The 23,523-nt window shown below is 40.4% G+C and overlaps 1 protein-coding gene across 1 annotated transcript; it reads right to left on the bottom strand.

Annotated features, from left to right (window-relative positions):
* Positions 1-619: 619 nt before the first annotated feature.
* LOC144050329 (stereocilin) lies at positions 620-23,319 on the bottom strand. Its single transcript, XM_077563463.1, has 30 exons — positions 23,046-23,319; positions 21,314-21,420; positions 20,101-21,213; positions 18,027-18,051; positions 17,390-17,936; positions 15,057-15,944; positions 14,921-14,983; positions 13,578-13,703; positions 13,180-13,346; positions 12,919-13,105; positions 11,927-12,042; positions 11,566-11,698; positions 11,314-11,496; positions 11,033-11,071; positions 10,775-10,951; positions 10,550-10,699; positions 9,178-9,236; positions 8,506-8,629; positions 8,297-8,379; positions 8,087-8,210; positions 7,704-7,909; positions 6,566-6,656; positions 6,301-6,457; positions 5,947-6,110; positions 4,195-4,350; positions 3,985-4,127; positions 3,070-3,218; positions 2,758-2,855; positions 1,357-1,504; positions 620-865 (listed from the first exon to the last, which is right to left on the bottom strand). The coding sequence occupies exons 2-30, from the start codon at positions 21,384-21,386 to the stop codon at positions 762-764; spliced, it is 5,793 nt and encodes a 1,930-aa protein (XP_077419589.1). The 5' UTR covers positions 21,387-21,420; positions 23,046-23,319; the 3' UTR covers positions 620-761.
* Between the last annotated feature and the right edge of the window lie 204 nt (positions 23,320-23,523).

The following is a 23,523-nucleotide window of genomic DNA, read 5'->3' as shown; positions in this document are numbered from 1 at the left end:
CAGTATTCTAGAAAAAGACCAATGGAACATTTAAGTCAACAATTATCCCTCTACATCAGAGAGATTGCTGCAAACTCATGTTAAATTGAAGGCAGCACACACCTGCCATGATTTAATGTGCTTCTAATTAGCCACAGAAAAATTCAGCTGTTCAATCCAGCAAGTTGTTTTTGTGTCTAGCAGAAGCCTGAAGGCTTTGTGCAAACACTTCTTTTTTTTTGGACCTTGCATAATTTTCGTAATTATTTATGCACCAAAATTGAACCATGGTTTAATCAGACCATTACACATTTCCCAAATGTGTTGCAGACATTTTGTCATGGTCCGATGAAACCAAGTTTAAACTTTTTACCATCATTCCAAAAGGTGCAACAACAAAAAACTACAATTTTTAACAAGGGTGTGAAGACTTTTTATATCCACTATAGTCACTACATCTATCTAGTAGTCTCACTGGAAACTGCATTAAAGTGGAAAGTAATCATTCAAGCTCAAGTGAAAATTTGCATTTTAATTCTATTCCTCAAAACATAAAGTCATATTTAGGTAACCACATTTGCAATTTAGAAAGATATTTATTCTGAATTGATCTTAAAATTATTATCAAGCATTGAAGAATTTACATTTTGTGAAAATTCAATTAGACTGAATCTTGCGCATAGTTAACTAAAAGAATCAACACTGAGAATCAATAAAACAGTTCACAATGTTAATTTTATGTACAAAGGTGTGGATGAAAAGGGAAGTCAAATTACAATCAATTATGCTGAAGCATTTTCAATGAGATGCCATAACCAGAGACTTGGAGCCACAAAGCTTAAAGCGAAGCAGTCAGTGTTCAGGCTTGCTGGAGCCGAGTTTCTCCCTGTGGAGGCAGAAGAACATTCATGAGTGCTGGCTTCGCACCATGGAAAAAAAAAAAATCACAGGCGTTGCTTAGAAACAAACATTAGCATTCCAAATATGTGATATTATAAATTGGTAGTTCTAAAAACTTTTTACACCAACTAATAACTACCCAAAACAATATTTAGCAATCCTAGTACCTTCAGTGTTCATTAAAAAAACACACACAAAAAATGAAGCAGAGGTTTTATTCCCAATAATATATATATTTATATATATTCAACATTTAAACAAGCTGTATGTGCATAGCTACAAATAAAGAAATAAGAAACAAACAATAGTGAAGAGCAGCCTTTCTCAAGACACACTGAAAACAAGTTCTTATAATTGACTTTGATTCAAACATGTACAATGAATTAAAGTAACATATATTTGATTATTATCAACAAAATGAGGGCAGAATTAAATGAGTTTCCCAACATTAATTTCAATCACTATTGTGTCACCAACCTCTCAGCTCTTGCAGTACATCTCCTTCATAACGAGCGAGTCTGACAGCGTGTCTCTGCTCGTTGTCCAGCTCGGTCCACTGGTCGTCAGTGATAGCCCACGCCTGCTCCGCACTCAGCCAGGACAACTGAAGGCCACTGAACACCACCTGGAAGGCACACAAAGTAAAACCCAATACTGTAAGTTTTGCTTTCGAGCAAAAGCCTGCAGGTTTTGTGCTAACGTTGACTGCTATTTTGAAGCGTTCATAATGGGTTATATACCACGGAGGAGGCGGGACTTCCGACTTCCTGATTTTCACACATCAGCTTTGTTTCCGTTTCCTGTTTGCGACGTGTGGGCCGCGTCCCAGTTCTTGCGTTTCCGCCTTTGTGCCCCTCGGGTGCGAGTGTGTAGTGTGTCAGTCTCAGTTGTACGAAGCATTTCAGAGAGTTGAGACGCCCTGCGGTTGGGGGGCCCAGGGGTGGAGGTGCGAGAGTTGGAAGTAACGTGGCCATCAGGGCCGAAAACGACTCTGGTGTGTGAAACCCGGAAGTCTTTGGAATCCACCCCATTCCCTGGAAGTGGAAGGCCCCTTTTTTGGGTTAATCAGAGACACTATAAATGGTGGCAGGGTTAAGAGTTAAACGGGTATGCACACTTGTGCAACCACATTATTTTATTTTTATTTCCTTTCATTTTTCCCCCCAATTGAGTTGTATAGATTATAATGTATGTCACATAAATGGTGGAAAATGTCTTCATATGCATCACAGAAACCTGGCATTTGAACAAGGGTGTGTAGACTTTTTATACCCACGGTATTGACAAACAACCATTCACACTCACATCTATGCGCAATTTAGAGTCTTCACTGAACCTAACATGCATGTTTTTTTTCCACCCACAGACCACGCAAACGCCTGAGCTCAGATTCAAACCTCCAACCTCAGAACTGTGACGCGGCTTTGCAACCCCTTATCCACCATGACACTCTGATTACCTTTATTTGATATAAATGCTATTTAAAATGTTGCCACTTTGTTGCTTGCATGTTGATGATGACAAAAGATTATTTCTCATCCATCCATCCCTTTTGGAAATGGAGGTTGACCAGCGTTTGTAACGGCTCAAACTAAGGATTTGCATTTTTTTTGTACAGTGACAGGAAGCCAGAGAAAAAAAAGCCACTCGAGCGCAGAGAGAACGCCAGAAAGAAAGCGACCAATTCCTAAAATGTCTTCTTGTTGTTGATTCACTGATATGAACCCCCAGATGATGTTGTGTCATCAATGTGAGTGTCTCCAACATGGAGCTAAAAGAGAATATTTTAGCGTACACAAAAAAAAAGACTTCAGTTTTGAGATGTTGTGTAATCAGCTTGACATCAACCGCTCGCATGAAATCAAAGGCGGAACTTACTGCCATCTTTTTTGGTGACAGCAGGCTGATCGCTTCAGTGGTAATTCCTTCCACTTGTTCTTTTGTCAGAGCTGACAAAACAATGTCTTCCAGGCCCGCTGAGCATACAGAAGTTTCACAAACACGGTAGTTAGATCATTAATGTAACTCAAAATAGAGCTTTTCAAAACTTTTTCAGCTCTACTTTCAAACCCCAAGGAGATGTTTTTAAATTGTTCCAATCCATCAAGAATTGTCCTTCCTCACTCTGGATAAGGGACAATAAAATGTTGGCAACAAAAAGATCCTTTGGGATATTACATCCATCTGTACCTGCCAGTGTCCCAATTTCAGTGAAAACTTCCGGTCCCCAAGCACTGACTGGACCAAAGGCCTCAGGTCTGGACAAACGACTTGTCAAAGCCTCCATCTGCTGTTCTGTGCATGGCAAGGACATTTCCCGCAGGAACCGGACCGCCATGCTGCCGTTTCAGGAAGAAAGGTTCTGGATTTACTTCCTCTGAGCATTTGCAAAATGTTTACAGAATATTTCACCGCTTTCTAGGTACATCTGTTAGTTGGTGTGTTGTAATGGCAACTGAGCAACTTGTAAAGAACATTTATAACTTATACTGCAAACGACATAGGAAGTAATTTCTATTTCACTTTTTCACTGTCCTGCCCAGCCTCAATATCCTTTTTTGTATCTCAATCGCTGCCATGGATGGTTACTGAACATTGCTCAATTAAAATCCAGCCATTTCCTGCCATTGACGGCTATGTACGTCAATGTATTAATAGGAGGGCATGCAATAGGGTCTCACACAGCTTGTGTGTGAAATTCAGGTTTGTAAACTACGGAGTAAAAAAAAAAAGTTCGGGTGTGAACATAAGCTTTTCACAACGATTATGAGAGAGAGAACTGTCTACATGTTGCAAGTTTATGCACCTCAATCTTACACAAAGTATGAATAGCTATGGTATAAACAGTGTGTTGCAGTACGTATAAGAAAGCAGTTTAATAATAGTTACAAATATATACATATTAACATCAAAGTCACTTTTTGGTCAGAAACCAGTGTTTTTGGTTAACCAAATGCTAATTATTAAGGAATAAAAAATGACTGATAGCGAAAGAAGAGAGTCTACTTTTTATAAAGAGATTACTTAAAATGCTCTAAATTGGCTTTTTACAGTAGTTTGCCAGGATTGACCCGACTTGAAAAGCACACGGTTAAATTCACTCACCTGAGGTTGTAAGCGTTTATTCTTTTAATCTCTGACGGATACAGTCCACAGATCAGATGGCCAAATGTCGCCAGATCGACCGCAGACAACTGCTCGATTTTCAGATTGCGCTTTTGCAACGCGCCTGAAATGACCGCTCTCATCTGAAAAGTCAAAAGTTGTACACATTCACAAGTTTATAAATAAATGCGTCAACTAAATTCGATTGACCTTCTTCTCACGCCAGGGTGACAGACTCCCCAGATGGGCCAAAACAGCCGGATCAGTCAAAGAGGTGTCATGCAGTTCTCTAACTGTCATCTCAGTCACCAGAGAACCGAGAGCCAGAACCTCATCTGTTCTGAGCTCGCTCACTGGACTGAACGCCTGCAGTGGACAGAAAACAACAATATAGTTCAATCACACACAGATGATGATTATTACACCGCACACAGTCGTAGGCCATGCCATGAACTGTGATGGAGACTAAGTGGACTGCAACACTCACTGGACACATCTTTTGGTCCACCTGCATAATGTAATGTGATCCAAAACAAGAGCTAGTTTTTATAGACACTGTCAGAGAAATGTATACAGTAAATCCTCATTGTTCCATAGTTCAGTTTTAGCATATAGCATTTTTTTCAAGTGCTCTTGCAGTTATTCCTCTTTTTTTTTTAATTATATTTGTGCACCATTTGAACATATTTATCTATTGGTCTTGCTCTCTCTCTCTCTCTCTCTCTCTTATTGTTTTGTGTTTAAATGCATTTGTATTGCTTTAAAATTGTGTTTAAAGACCTTATAAAAATATTTAAATGGAAGTCAACCTTAAACATTTCTTGACAATTATATGTTATATGTGACCTCACTAGTCTAAACATGACATTCTGATTAATATTACATTCGTGGAATAGGCTATGAGTTATGCATATTTCAGGGGGCAGCCATTTTGTCACTTGCTGTCGACTGAAGATGGCATCACAGTTGCTCAGGGCTCAGGCAACGACCAATCACGGATCACCATTTTTCTGAAGCTGAGCTGTGATTGGTTGTTACCTGAGACCTGAGCTACAGTGATGTGATTTTCACTCGACAGCAAGTGGCAAAATGGCAGCCTTCTGAGATGGATGAAAATTGCTGGATTTTGCTGCTTAACTCATATTCCATTAACGCAATATTAACCAGAATACCGTATTTAGACTAGTGGGGTTGCATAAAACATATTATTGTCAAGTGTTTTTGGGGGGGTTGACTTCCCCTTTGACTGCCATAAATGCTATAAAAGAAAAGAAAAATGATCACCACGATATCTAGCGATACAGAATAGCGAAAAATGTGATATATAATCAGATATGTACAATTAAAAAATCTGCAATACAGTGAACCGCTTGGGAATTTTAATAAGAGTATTAATAAAATAAGTTCAAAATAATTACAATGTTTTTTGCTTTTCTAAAAATATGTAAACATTGCCATTATTTTTATAATAATGGTGTAACAGTATAATATACATTTTCTTCATCATCCTTAATTATAACTTTTATTACATCATTATAGTGATTAGCTGACAGAAATCACATGTTTAGGTTTCTTTCTCAAAATGATTCTGTTCCCTAAAAAGTGACAAATCACTAGAATGAAGTGCACCACTGCAAACTGCAACCACATTATTACAGTTCTATTCAAAACTGATAATTTTTTTATCTTTGTAAAGGTGACAGTTTTAATCTAGCACTTGCATTGGAGCTCATTAATTAGACTGTGCAGATATGCATTATCAAGAAACACTGACTAGGTAAAATAGGTCGGAAAGGTCAAAGTCATGCATTATATCTCTTTTATTGGGTGCAAGAAGTTAGGTTCAGTTGAAGCCCTTTTTATTACCCCAGCCAAAAACACTGCACCACAGACCCAAATTAAAATCACAGGAACAAAAATCGAACTTGACATGCCATTTTGCCTATTCTCGCCACTGCTCACCTGTCTAAGTTTGACCCAGAGCGCCCGGCGCTGCTCGGAGCTCAATGAAGCATCCTGGCCGAAGACTTCGACACACTCCTTGAGGTCGACTTGTGACATGCGGCTCAACTGAGATGACGTCCATGCGGAGGGGAACGTACCTCGGATGTCTGCGCAGCTCAGGACTGATACGAGAAGACACATCAGTGACATTAATTAATCACTCAAACAAAATGATTTGACTTGCACTTGATGACATATTTTTATATCTGTAATGGGGTCGCCCAAACTCCCGTTGGACCATTTTTGTAGGGTTAGATGATGAATAGATGGTACATACAGAATCAAATATTGCGCATTTTTTTTCATCCCTGCCTTGCACTTTTACGATCCCTCGCATCAGACTCTGCGTCTTCTCTCTTTGACGACGTTGGTCCATGCGCCACTTCAAACAGACGGCACCCACCGCGCTGTCCTCCCAGCGCTCTTGACCCACTAGAACCTGTTCCACTGTGTCTTTATTCAACACTTTCTAAACAGGGGGACAATGTTTAATAACAGTCATCTTAGGCATGCAGCCATGTGACAAAACGTAATGTTTAATTGCTGTGTGCTTGAGTCTTTTTTGATGGGTGCTCACCAGTGGGATGGAGTTGATCTGTTTTGTTGATAGGGAGAACACCAGCCTTCCCAGATGTTCAATATCTCCAGCTTGCCACTTGGATGGCTCCCTAAAAAATAAGCAGTCATATTCAAAGGGTTCTCTGTAAAAAAAATAAAAATAATTTATCCTAAAATAACAGAACTTCGATGTTTATTTAATTTGGTTTTACAGATTTTCCCTTTATTTTTAAAATATCATTTAACTTTTAAAAATAGACATACGCTGAATGTAAAATAACATGAAGTCACTGTAACAGTGAAAACACACAATATTTCTGTTCTTTTACCAAAAAACACATTAGAAATACCTATATTTAACGTTACAATATGTTCACAAATTAATCTTAATTTCACAGATATTTGTTATTTAAGGGAAAACGGGAAAAAAAGGAGGAAAACATTTAAAATTACTGAGAAATTAATAGTAAAAATATTTAATTTAATGATAAGTTCTTAGTTAATTGACTTTTCTTTTTTTATTGAAAATAATTTTATGAATGTTAAGGACTTTATCAAGCTCAGGAAATAGTCTTGCTTTTAAAAATGTTTATATTTATATTCCAGTCAATAAGTAATAGTTTACATTCTTTTCTTAGAATGGTTGTTTTTATTTCAAAATGACCCCCTTGACATACACATTAAATTATGTACAGTAAATTTGACTCTATTTAGAGTGGGACCAAATAGATTTAGTTTTAAAGTAATAATTACACTTGGAAGAGAGTAAAATGAACTAAAAATAAAAGCCACTCAAGGGTTGAGGAACAAACTCACGACCTACAGCTTGGGAGACGGTCGATGTACTCACTGAGACACACAACTCCTGCTGTGTGTTAGTATATCGTGTCAGCTGGAATCTTCCTAACTCCAAGAGTTTTTGGTCCTTTGGAGATCAGCAAACAGTAGGAGGGGCATAGCGCAGGTGGTAGTGTGGCAGTCTACCAGGCTAAAGGTCATGAGTTTGTTCCTCAACCCTTGATTGACTTTTATTTTATTTTTTTCAATACTTTATTTTACTCTCTTCCAAGTGCAAATATTATCCTACTCTAAAAACTGAGTCAATTTGGTCCCACTCTAAATAGAGTCAAATTGACTCCTTTTAATGCCTTATTTACCCCATGAAGTCTTTCTGTGTGAGCAGGTCGCTGATATCTCTCAAGGCTTCTTTGGGAAGACAGAAGCTCCTCATCTCCTCCAGCCGCAAAGCCAGAGCCCCTCTGTCGACCAGAGCCAAACTTTCCCTATCCAAGAAAGGCAAAAGAGGGCCCAGAAAGTCCAGAGTGGGGCCATCAATCTCACCCACGTAATGCGAAGAGGATCCCTGCAGAGCACCACATATTATTGTAAATCAAAATCTTGTAATGAGTCATAATGCTTAAAAATTTAACATACTGTACACACAGTAGCTGGTTCAAAATCATCTCATCATCATTTGAGTTTGCACTCAAGTGCTTACAAAGTTAATGATTCCTGAACGCTCTAGTATTCATTCACTTACAGCCTTTTCGGCCATGTTTGTCTGCTTGTAATGTGGTAGTTGGAGGAAATCAGTGAAGTGTGCCTGAACATGGTCCAGAACAGCCCTGAGGGATGTGTTGGAAAGGTCATCTATCATTGTCACTCTGAGAGAGAACAGAGCAGCTTTTGTTAGAAGTGTAAATTATTTAAATAAAGAACCCATTTACATTCCGAAAAAGGAGATACTTGCGGTAATGTTGCAGAAAACCAAGGACTTAAAGTGCTGACATCAAGTTGAGGATGCTTTCTCACTTGCTCTACGATACATTTCCTCTTTTCAGATAACACACAAAAGTTAGCGCTGGAGGTATTTTTTGGAGACACTTTCATGCAAATCTGAAAGTAATTTGAACTGGGAAACAGTACGAGTCAGCACTTTTTGGAGAGTTAACTTCTTACCAGAGCGGGTCTCAACTTTCCTGGCAACATAGTGACAAACTGAAGCAGCTTTGCAAAATCTGTGTCATTGCTCCAAAGCTTCAAAAAGTCGCAGGTCATTCCAACTGCAACCTGGCCCAGGTCTCTACAAACACATTTTATGAAACAAATTATGGATGCTGGATGGGACATTGTCATTTCCTAGGAATGGTGTAAAATGAACGTTTGCTGACGTAAACCCTTGCAGAGATTTAGAGAAATTAATTGTTGCATATTGAGATTCATGCGTTTCCTACCGTGTTAAATCATTAATTAATGAATTCTTGTGAGAAATCATAATCATTAAGAGTGTCTTCACATAGATGCATATCAGTCATTATTAATAACAACATAATGGGCACATTCGTTAATTTACAAAGTGCGCATCAGACCGGTAGACAATTGCAGCCTACTTAGTAAACAAAAAGTACCTCTCAGATGCAAAAAGGTTGGCGACGGACAATGTAGAACGATGGTTTGAAATTCAAGCATGGACATGGTAGGAATTGCAACTCATATCTCAAGGGCACCACTGTAATGCGGTACAGTTCAACACAGATGCAAACTGGTGTACCAGAATGTCTTAGATTGTGAATGGAGGGTAGTTAATTACACAACTACATTCCTGTTGCAACATATTAGAGTTAGACTTACCTCACCATCTTGCTGGTGATGTTTTTGGAGTTGTGTATCCACTTAAACAAAACCTGAGCCTGTGCAGACAAAAAAAAATTGCAAGAAAACCTGAATTAATAAAAGGAACTGCAGTTACTATATTGGCTATACAGTATATAGACCAGTATGAATGCAGGCACAATATTGCAATTGTTACGCAACATGATACAAAATCGTTGTTAGACAAAAATTCAGCCGTATGTTGCTGGCGTCAGGCCGAAATCTTTTTCAGGAGACCGCAAAAACAAAATGTTTGTTCAACCATTGACATTGCATCATCAAAGATAAAAAGCCATTTTCGACACTTAACTCATTCGCTGCCATTGACGGCTATAAACGTCAAAAATTCATTTAAACTATTTGTATTAGTTTAACATTTTTTTCCACTTTTGTTAACAAGAGTATGAAAACCTAGAATTTTTTTTGTTGTACATTTATAACAGATATGAAATTTGTGATTAATCGCGAGTTAACTAGTGAAGTCATGCGATTAATTACGATTAAAAACTTTAATTGCCTGACGCCCCATATTTTAAATTATTATTATTTTTTTATTAATTCACTGACATTGACAGCTATAAATGTCAAAAATTCATTTTAACTATTTATTTTAGTTTAACATTTTTTTCCCCACTTTTGTTATAAAGAGTATGGAAACCTAGATTTTTTTAATCGAACATTTAGAACCGTTATAAAATTTATGATTAATCGTGAGTTAACTAGTGAAGTCATGCGATTAATTACAATTTAAAAAAAATTATCGCCTCTTGCCCCTAATTTTTAATAATCTTTTTCTTTCTTTTTTTAATGAATTTATGGCAGTGAATGAGTTAAGATTGGAAAATAATTTGAAAAAATGGCACCCACACGTGTAGATTTACCAAAAGTAATGATTTTTGGGGGGGGAAATAGGACATCTGCCAAATTGTGACTTATGAGGTTTGGGCCCGACACCAGTGATATGTAATATAGCATAGGACCGGAAGGTTCAAATTGCCACCACCTTTGATTTGAAGACTCTCTTGCAGCTATTTGGCCTTCTTACATGTTGGAGGCAACTTAATAGAGCCCCGTCTGTGACAAAAGCCCTTTAATGTGCCCATTATTAATTTCTACGACATTCCTTCACACCGCTATGTCAGAGCCAAACTAATTAGCTTGATAGAGGTTGGCCCGTACGGTGCATTAATATTTTGAAAGGCTCATCTGAAGCATATCCAATGACTTGGCATATCAATGGGAGGGAAGCAACGATGATTAATGGTTGGCTTTTTCATCATTTGTGTAACATCTGAACAACTTATTGTTGCCATGTTAACGGGAAAAAGTGTTGGTGGAGTGAAATGGGCACCTGCTGTGGTGACCAGCTGATGTGTCGGTACAAGCTGATGTCTCTCGGGAGGCCTTCCTTCTTCAGGGCCTCAGTCAGCTTCCTCAGAGGGATTAATGGCAGGAGACAGTTTACATGCTGAGTGATGTTGAGGGAGTCTCTTTGTAAAGCCTAATAGAAAACACCATTGAAGGTCATTGTTATTTGTTTTTCAAATAAATTAGTCATAGTAAGTAGCCCCATCACCTCCTGCATTGCATTGTATAGCATTGCTTTATGGCCAGGCTTCAAATCTGTCATCATGCTTCTCCAACACTGACAGGGGGCAGTTTCACTGATCCCAGACCAGTGGAGGCTGCTGAGCACAGCAGGAGAGAGACCAGAGTGCAATGGCTTTAGTCGGCACAGTTTGTCCACTGTGAGCTGCCAAGAAGACACACATAGTGAGGTGAGAGTGAGGCTGACCCATATTCGGCGAACATATTCTTTCAAATGTTGACTTACATTGGTGTCTTTTGAAATCTTGGACAACATTTGAAAAGCCTGTAAAAAGGCGAATCACATTGGAATTAAACAAATCAATGAGAACTAGACTGGGCTAAATTCCATTATTGAACTCAGCATTTTTCTAATCAGTGCAATGTATGCATGTGTAATTTGGCCACCAGGGGCAGTACAACGAAGTTTATGAGATCTTTGGGTTCAGCTCAGAAAAAATTGAAACAATACCAAAAGTGTTGCATTTATATATTCGTCCAGTGTAAGTGAGAACTCTGATTCCTGACCTGTGCTGGAGAAAATCTGCCTATTCCTGGTTTGGAGAGGAGATCCAGGAGCTGCTGTGAAGGAAGCGATAGTAAAAAGGACGCTCCTAACTGTGGAAGGAGAGCACTGAGGCCAGTCAGTTCTGCGGGAGCCATGCTGCTGGCATTCAACGTCCGCATTGCTGGGACCAACCAGGACGAAAGCTGTCAATAATAATGACAGGGTTATTACAGTTTTAGGAAGGTTTTATGATATGAACAAGTGTGTCTCACCCTGCCACCAGAACTAACGAAGCCCTTGGACACACATTTCACCAGCTGCCTCTGAAGAGTGGATGACAGAGCTGAGTCCAAAAGAAATGAATGTAGGTCAAGTGCATCCAAGTAACACGAAAGGACTCCTAGCCTGCAAAACAACATCGTAAAAGAAATCGTCTATACATATATATATATATTTTTTTTATATATCAATCTTAAGGTCCATGTTCATGCTGTTTATCCAACTGATGAGGTCAAAGAGTGTGAATGCTTTCTATATCATCACTATTATTATGACTAGTCATGTTTTTTTCTCCATTAATACCTTCTACTGCATTAATGAGCATTAAAATGAGCAAAGATTGAACCGTCCCACCTCGAGATGTTATCAACAGTGACATTGTTGCTCTCTGTGAAAGTGGTCCGGACAACATGGCGTCCTCTCACACCATCCAGGCTGCTATTGCCCAGCAACTCCACCAGTGGGGTAAGCTAAATTAGATGTAGACAGTCATAAGAATATTATTTAGCATGAAATTACTTAAGTGAACCACCGCATATTCACAGTTTGGCATTTATGAATTTGCCTATTTGCCGCTATTTGATTTTTGGGGATTTGATTCCCAACCTCTCAAAATACCCTTACACATCTTATTCTCACCCATTTCCTCTTCTTTGTGGTCACCTGCATCTTCCCTGACGTTTTTGTGGTTTGATTAAAAAAAAAAAGAGTATATTGTATGGGGAGCGTCACTAAGATTAACTAGAAAAATTCCCGCGGAAATTTTGAATGGGACTGCCGACTCTTGCAAGGTGGAAAGACGCATGTAGTACTTGTAGCAATAGTAGTAGTAGTAGTAGGACTTTTAGTAGTAGCACTTGTAATAGCTAAAAAAGCAGTATTTAAATAGCAGTCCATTCCATTTAATTAAAATAATAATAATAATAATGTCGTGTTTTTTTTTGAAAATGTATTTAAAAAATGTAAATGAGCTGAACAGTTTAAAATGTAAACGACTGGAATCGGTCAAGAAATGTGGAAGATAACCATAATCAACATAAACTAAAAGTATCTTACTGTCGCTTTAAGAAACATGCACACACATTGGATCTTTAACATACTGGAGACATCACGCACACACATTCCATTGATATTGTATGAGATACGCACACCTCGAACAAAAGCCTCTCATGACTTAACGGTTGAAGATGGATTAATTAACTAAGAACAACTCTTGGCCGCCATCTTGTGGTAGCCATAGACAATTACAAACCTTTTTGTCTGTGTTTGAGAAAGGCTCACTCCCTATCCCTCAAGAATAGCAAAGTTTCACTATTTCAAATGATTATGAAGAATTTCTCTACAACCTGCTGTGATGTAAGCTGCTGAAAACGACTGATTGGAAGGTAAGGCAGTAGTGGGAGGATGGATCTGAGGAAGTACGGTGGCCAGGTGGGGACATCACCCACACCACTTGATTGTAGAAGTCTTTTTACAAACGCCTTTTTCTGAGATGACTTCATCTCTGAGCTGTGGTCACGGATGGCAGCCAACCTTCAAAAGAAGCCAAAGGTCGAGTGTCAGGACACTGTCGCCTGCATTGGAAATTTTGCTAGTCAGCAACTCACACGCTGTCATTCACAATGACGGAGGCTGGGAAGCTCATGATGTCGGAGACAGACATGAACGGGAGGAACTGGGACAGGTCCACAAAGAGTTCTGGGGTCACTCGGGGGAATTTATGGATAAAAGCAGCAGTCATTGTTTCCATGGCCTGCAGTTCTTTTTGGGAAGCCTAACATTGGGGAAAAGATTAACAGGACAAAAACAGATGTTGGTTCAAACAGATCATCTGTTATACATTCGAAATAGATTGCACATATCACATGACAACATCTGCTATATATGTCAAACACAACTGTACTTTGTACTGTACCCCCATCAAACGAGTGGCCAACAATAACATGCTTTTAGAATTCAGGACAACAAAGGCGAGCCACAAGAAAGTTTTAGTAGTCTAACAAACCCGACTGGTTTCAACTTGAAGGTGATCCCAGCTTTGATGCATATGAGAGAGGAACCTCTTGACGGCGTCTTTCTCAGCGGCCATCACCAGAGTGCGAATGCTATCTTCTGGCATCTGGAGGTATTCCTGGAAAACAGAGCAATGAATGAAAATTTCTTATATCAGTTATTTCCCAACAGGTACATATTCACTTTTTTTTGTTTTTTTTCTAGCACCACCAAATCAAAATATCTCACTTGGAACCTACAGTATCCTCTGTTTTTCACTGTTTATGTACATAAGCCAAAGCAAGAACAGTATTGCTTAGGCGCCATCTGGTGGCATTTTAGTGTCAAGGAAATATGTTGATGTGGCAAATAAACACAATTACAAACATTTTCAAAAGGGGCGGCGTGTCAGTTACTTGTGAATTTTCACTGTGTTGCCTTTAGATATACCTGTAAGATTAATTTGTTCTGTGACGACATTTGTAACGACACAAAACAGTCAAATCATCATTTCCCATCGAAATGAATAGAAATTACATTAATCCATTGCAGCCTTCCACCAAAAAAACAAAAAAGTTATGTGTTTTAAATAAAGAAAATGGCATTCAATAATATTGTACTTCGTATAAACATACAGTAATGACACAATTTATAATTACAGAAAGTAAAAAAGTAATTGCCGCTCCTTGTGATGTGTGTAATTTAGCCACCAGGGGCAGAATTATAAAGTAATACACAGAGCCATATAGAGAGAGTTTGGCTAACTCGGTTTTCAGCAAGGTAACAAGATGGCGTCTATATGTCATGTGACCAGCAGTTGTGCTGTGATTGGTCAACTGCTGGTCACATGACAAATAGACGCCATCTTGTTACCGTGCTTGAAACAGAGTTGGCCAAACTCTATATATGGCTCTGGTAATACCGACACAAAAGAGTTTCACAATTCACTCAATAAGTAGTAATATTAGTCCATTTCCGTAGAAGATAAAGAATACAGTTTATGTCTGTGACTACTGCACTGTCTTTATGTGTAACTGTACCATTTGCACCAAAACGTTTTAAGTAACACTGACGAATTGATACTATTCATTAGCCCATCTATAAGGTTTTGCTTTGTTGTTATCTTAGCACTAAGCTAAGCAGACTTTAAGGCAAAGTTATGTGGTTGTTTTAAAAACACAGCATGCAATCGCCTTTGTTTTATGCTTAGTTTGACAATACACCTAAATTGGGATTGCATTAAACAGGTTGAAGCTTCTTTTTGTTTGAAAGTTAAATCTGATGATCTTTCACAGCACGCCAAGGTGGTTGGGAACCACAGTCATGTCAAATGTACTGTAGATAGGCTCACTATACCTCCAATAGAACCCTTAAAGCAGACGAGTTGTTGTCCTGCTCAATGAGGTCCCACAAGACAGGCTGATGAGCAAAAGCAAAAATAAGTTAATTAAGCCTCCTAGCAGAGATTGTGTGTATGTGCGTGTTGTCTTACACTGAAACAACTCAACAGATCCTCTTTGAGGCTCGCGTTCTGCTCCCGACGGAGGAAGACTCCCACAGTGTGAAGAACGCTGGTGGAGGCCTCCGACTGCATCGTACTCCAGGATGCGTTGTCAAGGAGACTGGAGAGGAGGATGGCCTGACCCAAACCTTGCCTGGCCTCTCCCTCCCCCTCATCCAGACCCGAAGAAAGGCCGACCATGAAGTCCAGAACTCTTAACACGTATCCGAGCGTCACAAAAAACCATTGGCTTTCCCCTCCTTCAACCTGACACACGCTGAGCTTGTGTAAGACATCCAACATCAGCGGGGCCGGGTTCACACACAACTGTGACGTGTTGAACTCATATTGGGCTGGGAGCATGTCAAAAAACCTTTGAAGTAAACACTTGCTGTCCTCGACCTCCGCTTGGAGATCAGCACAAAAGTCAGACAAGCTGGGCATTGATTTCAGCAGCTGACGGTAGAGCGATGCGTTCAGGCACATGTGCTCTCTCAGTCCGTGCGTCTGCCCACACGCTTCCAGCATGCTCGCATTGAGGAATGTCCGCTCAGCCCACTCCGTGTACTCGCAAGTCTCCTCGGTGGCATCCACACGGGAGAGGTTGTGTTGTCGAAAGCAGTACGCGGCGGCCCAGCTGCCCTCTGGGAAGGAGCGGTGGGAATCTGGGGGTTTTCCCCCGCATAAAGATGAAATGAGGGCTGAACTGTTGGGCAGGAAGCACCGCCGGAAAGCCTTGGCACTCACCAACCTGCTCCCCAACTGAGCGAGGCAGCCTTCCTCCGGCGCTGGGCTTCCTGTCGTGCTGCTCGAGAGGTGCACGCACAGCTGCTTTATACCTGTCTGGTTAAACGCATTATAGTCGTGTGTCCTGGCAGCCTGTGAGTGAAGAATGAATACTGTATGTGAGGCCAGCAATGAATTTGCTAAATTAGCATCACTACTACAAACGTGCACTCTGTGTGTGTGTGTGCTGTCTACACAAATTTCCCACAAGGACACACGAGAAAAAACATAGCAGACGTGCTGTGTTCAAAGTGTGATTTTAGCAAAGAAAATGTTATACTGTACAGCAGGAGTGCCCAAGTCCGGTCCTCTAGACTGTTTTCCATGTTTCTCTCCATCAACACACCTGATTCATGATCAGGATCGTTTTAGGCTTGCTGATGAGCTGATCATTGGATTCAGCTGCGTTGGAGGAGGGAGACATGGAAAACAAGCTGGATCCTATAGCTTAGCTCATTCAACAAACATGCCAAACATTTCCACATACCTATAATTCCACATTTTATCACTGATAAATTTATCCCCCTAAATTTCCAGTCATTTTCGATGACACATTTAACAAAACTGATTCACATCGGTCCCATTCCAAATGCTAAGCTCATTCCATTCACCTTGGGAATGATTTTCAACTTGCCAAAATGTCCACATACTAATAACTCCATAAATGTCACCACTAAAATGCTCATAAAAACTTCACATTCATTTCCAATGAACACATTCAACAACAACAACAATAAAATAGAAATTCAGAATGCTCAGTTCATTCGATACAATTTCGATACCAAAAATTTCTTAGTCTACTTTACTAACCAACTAAAACAACTAAACAAGAAAAGACAGAAAAGTGTCTGAAGCTACCACATGCCTAAAGTATGGACTATATGCCACAGAGGAGGCGGGACTTCCGACTTCCGGGTTTTCACCCATCAACTTTGTTTCCGTTTCCGGTTTGTGACGTGTGGGCCGCGTCCCAGTACTTGCACTTCCTAATTTGTGCCCCCCTGGTTGCGCGTTCCCGTTGCCGGGTGCGAGGCTGCGCGTGTGTAGTGTCTGTCTCAGTGTCCGAAGCATTTCAGATAGCCGAGACGCCCTCCCGCCGATGAGCGGGAGCGCGCGGTTGGGGGGGCGCAGGGATTGGGGTGCGAGTGTTGGAACGCGGCCAGCAGTGGCTGGAAACGGCGCTGATGTGTAAAACCCGGATGTTGGAAGTCCGTGGCATCTACCCTGTTTTCCTCCTCCAACACACCGGATTCCAATAAACAGGATCGTTATCAGGCTTATGCAGAGTTTGCTGATGAGCTGATCATATGAATCAGGTGTTGAAGAAGGAAAACATCCAAAACCTGCAGGGGTCTGGCTGATTTAATTGTTCTGTTCTTATGCCCTTACTGGCATGGATAGTTGAACAATGATAATTTCTCGCGGCACACTGTTTGGGAATCACTGAAATAACAACCTCTAAGTGACATTCTACAGTACCTAATGTTGTGGCCAGTGTATGTATATTAACTTGAATCATCAAGTCAAGTTAGCCTCACCTGATGTGCTCTGTGCAGCCAGAAAGAGGAATTGGCACAGACTGTGTTGTTGAATTCATGCGCAAAGAACTCACTGCACACATGAACCCACAGGAAGTCGTCCTCGGCCGCAGATAAGTACCAAGCTGCATCGGAGCATGTGGAGTGCAGGTCAAGACCCATTTCTCCATCAGCGGGACTCACCGACCCGTTCTCCCACTCCAAAAGTTTACAGTAGAGGAACACTGTGAAGTTAGAGACACCGCTGAGCCCTGGAACGGATTCATTGCACGCCGCCTCCAGAATTTCTGCAGTGCTTGAGAACTCCATTTCTTTTTGTAGGTCACTTTCACTTCTTGGTTGAGACTGATTGCGCTGATCAGGAAGGCCTTTGGGGTTCATTAAATAGGAAGGTGAGGATTTGGGAGTTAAGTGGGGAGGTGTTTGTCGGAAACTATTTTCATCACTGGAAGTGGAGGGGCAGGACAGGAATGATAGTGAACTTGGGAGACCCTGGGTGTTAACACCCAAAGCTTGAGTATTCCAAGTCACATTATGTCTGATACCCCTACATTTGCACAAACATAAGAACAATCAGTTATCTAACAGACCATTTTCTGGCAATGGCAAATACGATATAGTGTTTCAATGATCTTACCATAAGATTAACTGCCTCAGGTCGCCTTAAGAGAGACATAAAAACAAAAATCAGGAGTGCAAGTTGGAAAAAGCAACTAGACACCCCCAACACACACACACACAACTATGTCTGATGCAACACACAGATCCGCCAGCAAATCCTGCAAATCACTTGATATAATATTACTGATAACAATGAAAGGGCAAAGAGATTAGCTAAATCCAAAAAGATACTTAAGTGACCAGGTTGACCTAAAGCAGTGTGAGCCACTTTTGGTCTAATACATATAACATTTCATTGATGTGAATGAAAATGACATTAATCTGTTCCAGTCGCCCCACCTCTCAAAACCTCCCCAAACATTTTTAATATTTTTTTTTTTTGCTGCGGAAAATAGCACTCTAAAATATTGTTCTATGTATAATTTATTTATTTATTTATATATTTTTTTGAAAGATGACGGAATATGGATTGTGGCACATTCTGGTATGCAAGACATGGCCACTGGGGGGCAGTATAATACTGCCATGCAGACACAAATGAGAAGAGCTTCACAATGGGGTAGATGCCACGGACTTCCAACTTTCGGGTTTTACACATCAGCGCCGTTTCCGGCCACTGCTGGCCGCATTCCAACACTTGCACCCCCACCCCTGCGCCCCCAAACCGCGCGCTCCAGCTCATCGGCAGGAGGGAGTCTCGGCTATCTGAAATGCTTCGGACACTGAGACAGACACTACACACTCGCAACCTCGTACCCGTTGACGGGAACGCGCAACAGAGGGGCACAAGGGCAGAAGCGCAAGTACTGGGACGCGTCATAAACCGGAAACGGAATCAAAGTTGATGAGCGAAAACCCGGAAGTCGGAAGTCCCGCCTCCTACGTGGCATATAGTCCACTACTGTAAATGACGCAGCAAGTTGCAATAATATGAGTAATTTTCACAGAGGATAAAGAATATATGCCTGTGAGTACTGTTATAACAAATATCTTTTGTTGAAAATGTGATAATTGAGATGTTATTTGTTAGCCCGTCAATAAGCGATAATGTGTCGATGTGTGTTTGCGTTAAGCTAGTCGATTTAAAGGCAAAGTTAAATAGTTGTTTGAATTACAAAACATGCCATTTTTTTTGTTTAATGTTTAATTTGAAAGTATACTTGAATTAGGAGTGGAGTTAAATGGCTTGAAACTGCTTTTTTTGAAGAATGTTTCTGTCAAACTGCTGCTTGTTGTGGAGTTGAGTTCGCTGCCCCCATAGAGTTACTCTTACTATTTACTATCAAATCAATGCAAAAATATCATCACAACTCCCACAACTGAAAGTTTATGCAGAATCTCGGAATCTCAGGAGGGGATACGAGCTTTTTCTGTCGCTGGCCCCAAACTTTGGAATAACCTCCTGATTCACATTAGAAAAGCTCCTTCACTGTCCCTTTTTAAACTGGCATTAAATCATTTTCTTTTTTTTTATTCCTTGGCGTTCAAAACTGCATGAGACTTGGACCTTTAGGTGTCTTGTTTGTTTTGATTGTTTTTAAATTATTGTATAATCGCCTTTTGTTTTATGTTGGATTTTTGTTTTGTACAACACTGTTGCAACTTTGGTTGTTTTTAAAGTGTTTTATAAATCAACTTGAGTTAAGAATGCATAGTTTGCATACATTACGTAAACTGAACAAACCATTTGAGAAACTGGTCAAACAGTTTAAATTGGCCATCAACAGCTATTTTTAGATATAACATTTTACACAGTGCTCAACATAAATGGGTACATAAAAAAATAGTAGGCCTAAGTCTTTATCCATTTCTCAGTGAATACAAGAGTATTTTTTCAGCTAAACTTTAGACGTGTTTTTTTTTTTTTTTTGCAACGCCAAATGTTTTTTTTGACATTGACAAATCTCATTTGCTGCAACAGCATTTTTGCGAATGTTTTGTTGAGTAGTACGCCAGGAAAGTGAAAGTCTTCTAATAAATCTATTGGGACGGGCTGGTATTTGTTGATCACAATTTCTCAATGGGGAAAAAAAGTTTGTGTGCCATCCTAAACTATGGTCACTTTAATCTCAACTGCCCCACTTACTCACCAACTGAGCATTGTCCACTTCTCCTGGGCTGCGACACGTCCACAGCATCGCTGACATCATCAAGCATCGCCATGGTAACTTGTGACACTTTCTTCCTCAAGTTACCATAAACAGAACTGCCCACTCTGTGCAGAATGCCCATCCTGAGCCTATCCAAACTTTGCACAAGAGCTAGATTTTCCTGAGCCAAATTGCTTCCACTTGAGCGTGTCAGCGCTTGCAGGAAAAAATTTCGCATTGAATCTGACTCATCCTGCAACTCGCTTGTGTCATCCCGAAAATGATTTTTCAGTAAACCATCCTGCTTGATAGCTTCAGGGGGCAAGCTGAAGGGTTTAATACGTCCACTCGAGCCTCTCCTGTGTTCAGCGTCTCCCCGCGCCGAGTGCAAACTGACCACGGGCCTCCAGCTGCGTGTTTCCACGAAGCTGAGCAAATACTGAAGCCAGCCGACCCCGAAAGGGCAATCCGTGTGACCTTTCAGTGCGCAAATGAAGCCCTGCAGGCCGGCGCTGGCCTGTCCGTACGTCCCGCTGATCAGCGCCTGGAAAGACGCCTCCAGCACAGCGCTCACCGTCCTCCAGTTCTGAGACAACAAAGTCAGAATGGGTTTGTGAGGCTGACGCTGCAGGAGGGTCGCGAGGCTCTGCAGGAGCCCCAGAAGAAAGTCCAAGTGGGGGCTCCCTCTCAGGGACAGAAACCAGTCCTTCACTTGGATGCTGGGTCGAGGCGGCACTCGGCCGTTCCACTGGGCGGCATTCCCTTCGGATTGGAGGAAAAAATAGAGCACCTTCTCCCACAGCTGTTCGTCATCCGAATCCAAAGGCGCCTCCTCCAGTCCTGTGCTCATATCTTGGAGGTACTGAGAGATGTTGTAGAGGAAGCCAGAGAGACGACGACGGTCAATCGGCTGGTTTAGTGAAGCCAGGTTCGTACCAGGAAGTAGTCCACTCAGTGTATGGAGGCCACCCAGAATACTATTTACCCACGGGTGCACAAGTACATCCTTGCTGGCTTCCCGAGAGCTCTTTTGCGGATTCCGAGCACCTCCTTGACTCCATTTTGATAGGATTTCCTTGAGAATGACATCTCTTTGCTGGTCCCTACTGCTTGCTGAATGATCGCAATTCAGGGCAGTGAAACAAAAGAACAATTTAGGACATAAACGTGGAAACAAAACACACATTTTTAATGATATTGACATTGCACTAACCTGTTTTCTCAGAGGATCCTTGTCCTAGTAAAACAGCACAAACTAGGATGCTTGTAAATCGAAGAGTAGCCATGCCTGGCCTTTTGTCTGCAGTCTTTAATTCATTCCTGTGAGAAATAAATCACTCCTCATGATGAAGTCCGATTGATTTGGGGAAAACAAGGCAATTCTGTTTACTTTCACTGAAAGGATTAACCTGAGATGTAAAGGAGGAGAAGGAGATTAAACCTTAATGATCGCCTGCCACATCGCCTTACACTTGCAGTGCATGGCTAATAAAGCACGTAGAAGCAATTGGGACTATAATTGGAAACCGGCCAATGGTGTATAAACGCCTCATATTGATGTTTTCAAAACCAGGATTATTTGCTCGCAAAATATGTGCTGTTCTGGCATCACATGATCGACTGTAGGCTTCTTTCAGCAAGCTAGTGCAAAATATGTTCCTTGCTGCTGTGACTACTGACACCAACTGAAACATTGTACATTGGAGCAAAGTCCAGATGAAACAACTTGAAATATATGCGAGTATTCCTAAATATACATTAGCGGGTCTTCACAAAACATTACAAACCCATGCAGACATTCCTTCACCAATTAAGATATGGGAAATCTGATTTTCCTGTGTACTTTGTAGAACCTCATCTAGTCATCTAGGTCAGTGGTTCTCAAATGGGGCTAGGCTGCGTGTACCCATGAAGGCACTTCATTTAAAATAAATTTAAAAAGCAGCATCCATGCAAAAATCCTTTTTTTTTATCATAAACATTTCAGGAAAATCTAAGATAATAAATTGAATTTTATATTCAGTAGGCTATTCAATTTCCTTCTCCTCAAACCAGAATGGTTCGACCCAAACTGTTGTGTGCCATCTAGGCTCACCTGTCAATCATTTGAAAATTGTATTTAAAATTTAGTTAATGATTTCTTTTTGAGAACAGATTTTTATTATCCCAAAGGAGGATACTAAATTATGATAATTTTTATGTGCACAAATCTTTATTTGTAATTAAATTGATTTTTTTCCTCTCTTTTTTTGTAGTCTTTTGATTTCCAAATAGTACAAGAGAGACCAAATGATGTTCCAAAGATGAATAAATCAGACAATGGCGACACTACTCTTTTTTTTTTCAACCAAAAACAATTTTCACTGGTTAGCGGGGTACTTGGCTGAAAAAAAAATATTTCACAAGGGGTACATCACATAAAAAAAGTTGAGAAATACTTTTTTTTTTTCTTCTGGAGAGCTCAGTATTGTTCATTCGGTAAGTTTACCGATTTGACATGTCATCATCATTGCTTTTTTTTTTTTTTTTGTATGTGAGTGAGTATGTGTGTGTGCGTGTGTGCGTGCGTGTGAGTGAGTGTGTGTATTTATTAGTTCACCTAAAACAAGTTGAGAAATACTGATCTAGTTCATGGTAAGATTGATTTGAGACATCTCAAATTTAAAAACTGAAGAAGTCCAGTTGTTTTGATTGAACTTTTACAGGTTCTGTATAATACTTTTATATACTATAATAGTTATGTATGGCTACTTGTGTACCTAAAAAAAAAAAATTATAATGTGAAAATGATGGGGTATCCTGAAAAAAAAGAAGTGAAAATTATGTTGAATTGTTGTTAAAATTTATTAAAACAACACTGGTCAAAAAAATGGTTTCCTGATTCAGATTGCGATTCAGAGAACTTCAAACATTTGCGATTGTGAAAAAGAAATGAAAGAACTCACCCTCGACTCTCAGTTGTTGAAGTATCAAGTGAGTTGCATCATCTTCAGTGTGGTGGTATCACCATACTCTGTTCTTTAGCTTTCACTCTCCTTGAACCCTCCCCTCCTCCTACTTGGTACCGGTGTTTATTTGCATCTATGGCTTGGTTTCAGCGCAAAGGGTATGGACAAAGATGTTTCTTAAAAAGTGTGAACTGGGATCGATACCTCTGCCATTGTTAGGTAACTTGATGGACAACAAATGCTTTGTCTCCCGAGTTCTGAAGAGAAAAGGTTGTGAGTTCACCAAACGAGCGAAAATCTGGATGAATTAATCACGTCCAGGACCTCCATCCCCGTCTAGCCGTCCGTGGTCTCCCGCTGCCTAATGCCCCATTCAGCTGTCTCTCAGCGGGGGCTCACCGTGGGAGTTTGGCTTTGTTGGGGGTGTAGTGTTGACCCGAGTAGTACGGGCCAGCAGCACTAAGCAGGTTGTCAA

The sequence above is a fragment of the Vanacampus margaritifer genome, chromosome 4 (genome assembly GCF_051991255.1).
Source record: "Vanacampus margaritifer isolate UIUO_Vmar chromosome 4, RoL_Vmar_1.0, whole genome shotgun sequence".
Lineage (NCBI taxonomy): Eukaryota > Metazoa > Chordata > Actinopteri > Syngnathiformes > Syngnathidae > Vanacampus > Vanacampus margaritifer.
Note: the sequence above shows the minus strand (reverse complement) of the source record. Positions and strands in the feature narration are given on the sequence as shown.